The sequence below is a fragment of the Mus caroli genome, chromosome 8 (assembly GCF_900094665.2).
Source record: "Mus caroli chromosome 8, CAROLI_EIJ_v1.1, whole genome shotgun sequence".
NCBI lineage: Eukaryota > Metazoa > Chordata > Mammalia > Rodentia > Muridae > Mus > Mus caroli.
The window spans coordinates 64,794,115-64,802,993 of NC_034577.1; the positions used below are offsets into that span (position 1 = coordinate 64,794,115).

Sequence of the window (8,879 nt, forward strand, 5' to 3'; positions counted from 1 at the left end):
TGTGTGTGTGTGTGTGTGTGTGTGTGGCACTAGCCTCAGCTCCAGACACAGAAGGTTTTGGGTCACATACACTTACCAAACCTCCATTCCCTGGTTGTCCCTGAGAAGGCTGGATCCTCCATACCCCTGGGATTTCAAGCCTGTTTCCACTCCAGGGCCTAACCTACAGGAGTGCTCATTCACATCCTGCTAGCTTAGGGCTTATGAGGCTGAAAATGGCTGTGCTGGCCTTTTCCCCTCCATCCTAAATTGGTTTCATGTTTCTACACTTTGGCCACCAGAATCCAGCACACCCTCTGAGACTAGCCTTTTCCCCCAAGGGCACAGGGGTCCTTGAAAGCAGACTTGTGTTTTACATTGCTGGGCATGAACCTGGGTTTTCAGCATGCAGAGTGGCATTGAGCTCCACTCCCTCAGATATGTGTGTACCTGCCTCTCTGAACCTCAGTCTCTTCTCTCCCTTCCCCACCCCTTTGCGGAAAGCTTTGTATATGTGCATGCAGAGGGCAGAGGTCTAAGTGCTGTATCTTCCCCTAGCACTCAACTTTATTTTCAAGACAGGGTGTCTCTCTGAACCTGGAGCTCACTGATGGGCTATGTGTGCTGACCAGTGAACCTTCAGGACCCCTCTGTCTTCAGCTGTGGTGTACAGATGTGCTCTGCCATGCTCAGCTTTCTTACATGGGTGCTGGGGATTTGAACTCAGGTCCTTATGATTTCACAGTAACATCTCCATACCAACCCTCTCCCAACCAGTTATTGTGGACTGTTTGTCATCACACAGCCCAGGCTGCACTCAAAATTGCAATCCTCCTGCCTCAGCCTCCAAATGCTGAGATAACAGACTTGCCCACCACCTCATCTGAACACAGAGTCCCCGACTGAGCAGTGCCTGTAACAACTCCCCAAGGTGTCTAGGGCACCAAGGCAGCTCAGGGCCCTCTGCTGAGGTCAGGCCACCTACTGCACAGGTCACACCTGGAGCTTTGAGGGCCAGTGACTGGTGCCTCCAAGGGACCTCACACTCAAACACTTACACTGAATGCCTTACAGCAGGCATTCAGCATCAGATCTATGGAAGGGCATAGACCCCACGCTCACACAGGGGCCTCGTTCCTGAATCTCACTTTACTCCTGGCAAGGAGCTGGAACAAGAGAGGCATCCAGATGGCAGGGTGGCCCCATCTTAGGGTTTCAGTTGCTGCAACAAAACGCTGTGGCCAAAAAGCAGGTTGAGAAGGAACAAGTTTATTTGGCTTACAGTTTTATATCACTGTTCATCACTGAAGGAAGTCAGGACAGGAACTTCCACAGGGCAGAACCTGGAAGCAGGAGCTGATGCCTCTGACCAGGGAGGGGTGGGTTCTGCTTACTGGCTTGTTCCCCATGGCTTGCTCAGCCTGCTTTCTTATAGAAGCCAGGACCACCAGACCAGGGATGGCACCACTCACAATGGGCTGGGCTCTCCCCCATTGATCACTAGTTGAGAAAATGTCTTACAGCTGACTCTCATGGATACATTTCCTCAATTGAGGCTTCTTCTTCTCTGATGACTCTAGTGTGTGTCAAGTTGATACACAAAACCAGCCAGCACATCACCCAAGAGGATTTAGGGTACTCTGGACAACGACAATTGTTGATATGGCTTTAGCTTTCACTTACATCTGTCTGTCTGCCCATCTGGAGACAGGGTCTCACTATGTAGTCCTGGCTGTCCTGGAACTTATTACATAGACCAGGCTATCCTTGAACTCACAGAGATCTGCCTACCTTGGCTTCCTAGAGTGCTGGGATTAAAGGCTGTGCCACCATGACCACCCTAATTTATGTGTATGTGTGCTTGTGTGTGTATTCAGATGCCAAGATGCACATATGGAAGCCAGAGGACAGAGCCAGAGAGTGGGAGTTCACCCTCTCCCTCCACATTGTGGGCCCTGCATATTGAACTCAGGCCATCAGGCTTGGTGGCAAGCACCTTCTTCACCTGCTGGCATCTTGCTGTCTCTTGTTGGTCTGCTTTAACAGAGCCAGGATGCACTGGGATGAGTTATTGTCTTGCCAGCCACAGATAGGAAGTAGTGGGTGGCTTCTGGAAGGGCTAAGAATCCCACATGGTGATGACTTGGAGGAAGGCTGGATTGTTATCTAAACAGGAGCTGTGTGACTAGCCAGCAGGAAGTGGCCACTTGATCCACAGATGTTTCCTGGGCTGGGTGAGGTGGGGGATGTTGTGGAGATTTGGTAGGGGGTGGGGAGTAAGGCTGAAGCCTAGGACTCTTTTCTCTCATCCTTGGCCCAGTTCTTTATGAGACATTTTGGAGAGAGAGACCTAGGCAGGATACCCAGACCTCCTGAGTGCACACAGGGACCTTCGATGGGCTCCAGGGTGAGCAAGAAGATCCCAGTGGGTCTATGGGGGTGGGAGCCCTGCTGTAGGATTATCTCCCCCAAAGGTACAGTTGCTCCCCACAAGGACTCCGGAAGCCGAGGGTGGAGTTGACAGGGCAGGAAGTCCCAGGCTGCAGCCCAGAAAGTGTCTGATCCTGGCAGCATGTGCTGGCCGCTGCTGTATCCTTTGGTGCTGGGGCTCAGCATCAGCCTGGCAGAGGGCATCCAGACCCCCAGCATCTACGATGATGTAGAGAGTACCAGGGGAAGCCATGGTGAGTGACTGTGTCCCTTAAAGGGGTGGATCAGAAATGGAGCTATTGCTGAGCGGGCTTACAGTCTTAGGTCCCTAAACTCCATGCCTTTGGGGCTGGGTTGTATCCTTCCATTAACTGAGTGCTGGAGTGGGGACACTGAGGCACCCACAATGCCTGAGACTCTCAAGGTTACTCTCCTTCATCTTGTATCCCCAAAGGCAGGGCAGGGCAGTGGTTGACTGATGTCCCCTCTCTCCCACAGAAGGCCCTCTGGGTCCCACAGTAGAACTCAAGGAGTCCTCAGACAAGCCTAATCCACGAGGCTACCCGGGCAAGGTCTGTGCCAACGACAGTGACACGCTGGAGCTCCCGGCCAGCTCTCAAGCACTGCTGCTGGGGTGGGTCCCCACAAGGCTGGTACCTGCCCTCTATGGGCTTGTGGTGGCTGTGGGGCTGCCTGCCAATGGGCTGGCGCTGTGGGTGCTGGCCACAAGGGTGCCACGCTTGCCATCCACCATTCTGCTCATGAACCTGGCAGTGGCTGACCTGCTGTTGGCTCTGGTGCTGCCACCACGACTGGCTTACCACTTGCGTGGCCAGCGCTGGCCATTTGGGGAGGCTGCCTGCCGGGTGGCCACAGCTGCCCTCTACGGCCACATGTATGGTTCAGTGTTGCTACTGGCTGCAGTCAGCCTGGACAGATACCTGGCCCTGGTGCATCCTTTGCGGGCCCGTGCACTGCGTGGTCAACGCCTCACTGCTGGACTCTGTTTGGTGGCCTGGCTCTCTGCAGCCACCCTGGCCTTGCCTCTCACTCTGCATCGGCAGACCTTCCGATTAGCTGGCTCTGATCGCATGCTGTGTCATGATGCATTGCCCCTGGCTGAGCAGACCTCCCACTGGAGACCGGCCTTCACCTGCCTGGCTGTCCTGGGCTGCTTCGTGCCACTGCTGGCCATGGGCCTGTGCTATGGGGCCACCCTTCGTGCACTGGCAGCCAATGGCCAGCGCTACAGCCATGCACTCAGACTGACAGCCCTGGTACTGTTCTCGGCAGTGGCCTCTTTCACACCTAGCAATGTGCTGCTGGTGCTGCACTATTCAAACCCAAGCCCTGAGGCCTGGGGCAATCTCTATGGGGCCTATGTGCCCAGCCTGGCACTCAGCACCCTCAACAGCTGCGTAGACCCTTTCATCTACTACTATGTGTCCCGTGAGTTCAGGGAGAAGGTACGCGCTATGTTGTGTCGCCAGCCGGAAGCCAGCAGCTCCTCTCAGGCCTCCAGGGAGGCTGGAAGCCGAGGGACTGCCATTTGCTCCTCTACACTTCTGTGACTGGTAGCTGAGATGGGAAGGGGGCATTCTGGCTTGACTGGATCTCCCCTTAAACTACATCCCTCTTGAACCCTCAGGACATGACCTTATTTGGATATGCAGTTGGTGCGACCTTCATTAGTGGAGCTGAGGTCCACTGGAAATGCTTTTGTAAAAGGTCTGGGTACTATACATCTGTCACTCCAGCACTAGGGAGGTGGAGAAGAGGATCAGGAGTTCAGGATTATCTTTGACTGTAGTGAATTTGGAGCTAGGCTGGGCTATGTGAGAGTCCAGAGGCAGAAAGGAGTTATGAGGTCACTAGCTAGAGGATGCTGAGAAACCAGAATGGAGTTTCCCTTAGAGCTTCAGGGGATCCAGCCCTAGACACCCTGATTTTGTCAAGGTGCCTCTTAGAACTTCAAACCTTTGTGCTTAGCATGTGTCTGCACAGTGTAAATGTGTCTGCACATATATATTGTATGTGCCTGTGGGTACACAGAGAGGCCAAAGGATGATGGGTGTCTACCTCAATTCCTTCTCTACCATTAAATTTTTTTAAAAATGCTATATATTTTTGTGTGGTGTGTGTGTATTCTGCCTGCATGTGTGCCTGGTGCCCACAAAGGTCATAAGAGGGTCAGATCTCCTGGAATTGGAGTTATAGCTAGTTATGAGGTGTCGCATGGGTGCTGGAGATGGAACCCCCGTTCTCAACAAGCACAGCAGATGCTCTTAACTGCCGAGCCATCTCAATGGGCCTCCACCCCACGAGATTAGATTTCTCAGCAGATTGAAACTCAATGTCTGTGGCTAGGCTGGTCTGCCAGCAAGTTCCCTGCATCTTTTTCCCATGTATGCCACACCTGGCTTTTACATGGGTTCTGGTCCTCATGCATGCACAGCAGGTACTACCCACTGAGCCACCTTGCTTTCTTTCTTTGCTTACTTTTTAAAGGCACATGGGTCCTTCACACCACTCTACTATTTGTCTTAAGATGCTGCAAGGGGAGAATGAGGATTCCTAGGCCCACCTGACTTCTTAGCTCTGCTCTTGGGGTCCCTGCACTTAATGAATCTCTCAGGGTCTGGCAAGATGGCTTAGGGGAGTAATGGCTATGGACCTGAGTTTGATTGCCTGGATTCACATGGTAGAAGAGAACCCACTCTAGCAACTTGACCTGTGACCTTCACACATGTGCTGTGGCATGCATGACAGTCCCTTATGTCCAAGATTAGTATCTTGTCTTCACCCAACCCTAAAGGTGAGCTGCAGGAGGACTACTGGTGCCTCAGGGGGCCGGTCACTGAGCCACTGTGTTGTCTGTAGCCAGATCCTGCATGAGAGAAAACTAGCCCTATATTGCATTATTTGCAGAAGGCTGAAAACTGCAGGGTGTGTGGAGATCAGCTTGTACTTACTAGTGACCTAGTGGTCTCTACAGCAGCAGGCATAGGACCTCTTCCAGGATAACAGGGCTGAGTTCCATCTGTGTGGATGACCAACTTCCCAGGGTATAGCAGTCTTGGGTCTTGGCCTTTCAGGTATGTGGCATCTATGAAGAGTGCCCTCAGATCTGCTAGAAGGACAGCATCTTCCAGATGCTAGGAGACATGGACTTGGGTGAGGGGTCTGCAAGTGGTCCAGCCCATAGCATTGTATTGTGGTGCAGTGTGAGCAGGTTCTTCTGAGCAGACCACGTGCCAGCTTATTCTTGGCCCAGCACAGAGTGCAAGCTCTGGGACAGTGGTGGCTATGCTTGGGACAGAAAGGGGAGGTAGTGGGGACAATCTCTGGAGAGGGCAGCTAACTGCACATGGCAACTCTCAAACCCCAAGACTGACACCAATCTGTAGTTCAAGGGTCAGAACTTGCTCTGAAGTTTGGAAGTCTTGAATATGTGCCTTAAGGGACTCTTGGGACCACTGGGTCCTACTGCAGATCGAAACTTGAAAACTGTGGAAAGATCTTCAAAGATCTGTTTCTGGAAATATTAAAAAAGATGAACGGGCACATTCCTCCGCTTGTGCCTTCAACCTGTTTTATCTCATGGAGACTCTCTGGCCTGGAACTCCAAAACATCTCCACCTAGTTCCCTAGGTTCCCACTGGTGGGTCGTTACCATGCCAACCCCATGCTTTAAATTCCCCATGGCCTTTGTGGTACACATCTGGCAAACCCACACTTTACTGGCTGTACCTTTCTCTCTTAGACCCAGAAGAGCTGTCACATGAAAGAAAATACAAACTTAGTTCAGAAACAACGGTAACTCAATCTCTGGGCGCAACAACTAAAACCTAGTCCTGTGAGCCTTATGAAAATCTGATTCCTCTGGTGGCAAATCCTTGTGGATCCGCCAGGATACAGGGAAACTCTAGCAGCTACATCTTAACCCTCTGCTGTCCTGTTCCAGAAGGACCTAACTCTGTCCTGCTACCTCTCCTCCTTTCTACAACTCAGAAGCCCTGCCCACTCGCCCAGTGATTGGCTCCTTTATTCATTAGGTGATTGGTTCACAAGAACAGCAGCAGGCCCATCCACAACACAGATCTGCCCAGAAACTGAGCAACACCCCAACACCAGGGAGGCCACCCTGTACAACTCTATGAGCTGTCCCAATACTACACAGGCCTCACACCTCCCCATATCCCTCCCCGCTGCTCCTCCTTGCCCTCTGTCCTGACTGCTGTCTTCTGACTTTGACTTTTCTGCCCTTTGCCTCTGGTCTGATCTCAAGGGCAAACCCTTTCTGGAGTCAGAAGGGATATGTCCTGGTTGTGGAAGGTTGGGCAACAAAAATGGCTTCTACAAATTCAGGAGGAACTGTGCTCCACCTCCCTGCACATGGGCCCTGAGCACAAACACTATTGCTGGTGTCAAGAAGTACTTGCTGACAGGAACCTGATATGGCTGTTCTACCAGCACCTGACTAATACAGTTGCAGATGCTCACAGGCAACCACCAGACTGTGCCTGGAGACCCCAATGGAAGAGTAAGGGGAAGGACTGAAGGAGCTGAAGGGGATTGCAACCCCATAGGAAGAACAATATCAACTAACTGGACCACCCAGAGCTCTCAGAGACTAAATGACCAACCAAAGTATATACAAGGAGGGATCCAAGGCTCCAGATACAGATAAGGATGGCCTTATCTGACATCAATGGGAGGGGAGGCCTTTGGTCCTGGGGATGCTAGAGGGGTGAGGCAGGAGTGGGTGAATGGGAGGAAGAGCATACTCATAGAGGCAAATGGGAGGGGGGAGAAGGGAATGGAATGGGGGTTTGTGGAGGGGTAACCGGGAAGGGTGATATCATTTGAAATGTAAATGATTAATTTGAATAAAATGATTAATAACTACAAAAGAAAGCTAGTTAGCTATAGCATTTGTTATCCAGTCTATGAATGCTGAGAATGTGCAGGTATAAATAGAGCTTTGATGTGAACAAATGATTTGAACAGTCTGAAAGGCAGGACCAAATGACCTAGCTGCTCTGAAAATGTCCGAGAAGCAAGTCTTTAGAGGGAAAAGCTTCAATGACGGTAAGGCAGGATCAAGCAGGGAGCTGGAAAAACATATCTCTGCATCTCAGCATCCCCAAGGACGAAGCCTGTCAGGGTGGCCCTCCTGGTCTTCTATTCTGCCATACTCAAACTTTACAAGCAATACATAGTACTGTAAAGACATCTGTGTGAACATGCAGCATGTACAGAATAATTAAGGTCGATTTCATGCTTTCTGTCAGCAACTGAAAAACAACTGCCTTTCTTTAGAAGCTAGTTTGATCATACAATCAAACTGCAACACAAATCTCTATTCATGCTGTTATGATATGCAATAACAAGTCTGAGAATTTGGTAGCCAACAGGACTTACTGGCCATGAAAGCTGAAGTTCTGGCTGGAGATATATAATGTCCCAGTCAGTTTCTGACTTGTTTTAATAGAGGGTTTGACGTTGAACATTGCCAGTTTGTTTGACCCTTTAATTTTCTTCTTGTCTATATAGTTGAGATCATCAGGAGGTCAGCCCCTGTCATGTGTGATTTTTATCAGTTTGGAAAGAACTCAAAGCTTTTCTTTTCCTGTGGAAATATAGGCATGACCTCTCTCCCCCAGTGTAACACATTTCTTGTTTTCTATTCTGAGGTTAGGACATAAACAGGCTGGTAGGTTCAGCAGTTCCCTCCCTCCCCCAATAATCCAATGTCTCTCCGAAGCTGTAGCTTTTTTTGTTGTTGTTATCATTCAAAAAACAACTTAATAAAACATTATGTAATCTACCTCTGGGAGGTCTTTGTTACACTTTTCTGCTTGTTAAGCATGTCTTTTAAAGTATGATTGGATTTCTCTATGAGTGCTTGTCCTGTAGGATTGTTTGGTAAACCTGTAATAGTTTTTACACCAAAATATGTATAAAATCATTCCATTTTATTAGAGACATGTGCTGGAGCATTGTCAGTCTTAATTTTCCTAGGTATTGCCATAATGGCTATGAATTGTAATAAATGTGTAATTATAGGATCAGCCTTTTTAAAAGTTGAGGCAGTTGTGCATTGAAATCCTGATTATGTTTCTATAGTATGGTGTACTCTATTCAGTTTACCAAATCTGTAAACTGAATCATATATTTGCCAAATTGCATTTCTTTGGGTGAGTTTAGGTTTACTCCCTGTCAGTAATGGAATTTGGTTATATATAGAAAAAATAGGACATGCCTTCACAATTTCCTTGGCTTTCTGCCAAGTAATAGAAAACACTTTTTTTTTTAAACCTTTGCTATTAACAAGGTGTTTTAAATGAAATTCTGAAGCCCCAATCCCATTTCCTATCAATAGCTAGTCAATATCATCATTCCCTTGAGTTAGAAGGCCTAGTAGACCCACATGAAATATGGTATGTGTTATATATTATGGATGATCT

The 8,879-nt window shown here is 49.4% G+C and overlaps 1 protein-coding gene across 1 annotated transcript; it reads left to right on the plus strand.

The window, feature by feature from the left end:
* Positions 1 to 2,298: 2,298 nt before the first annotated feature.
* Positions 2,299 to 4,534, plus strand: F2rl3 (F2R like thrombin or trypsin receptor 3). Its single transcript, XM_021171004.1, has 2 exons — positions 2,299 to 2,663; positions 2,908 to 4,534. The coding sequence occupies exons 1-2, from the start codon at positions 2,552 to 2,554 to the stop codon at positions 3,978 to 3,980; spliced, it is 1,185 nt and encodes a 394-aa protein (XP_021026663.1). The 5' UTR covers positions 2,299 to 2,551; the 3' UTR covers positions 3,981 to 4,534.
* The last annotated feature ends 4,345 nt before the right edge of the window (positions 4,535 to 8,879 follow it).

What these genes read in the sequence shown, in the direction of transcription:
- F2rl3 (XM_021171004.1), top strand. Translation starts at nt 2,552, where the DNA reads ATGTGCTGGCCGCTGCTGTATCCTTTGGTGCTGGGGCTCAGCATCAGC. An exon ending in GAGTACCAGGGGAAGCCATG is followed by an intron (nt 2,664 to 2,907) that starts GTGAGTGACTGT and finishes TCTCTCCCACAG; the next exon opens with AAGGCCCTCTGGGTCCCACA.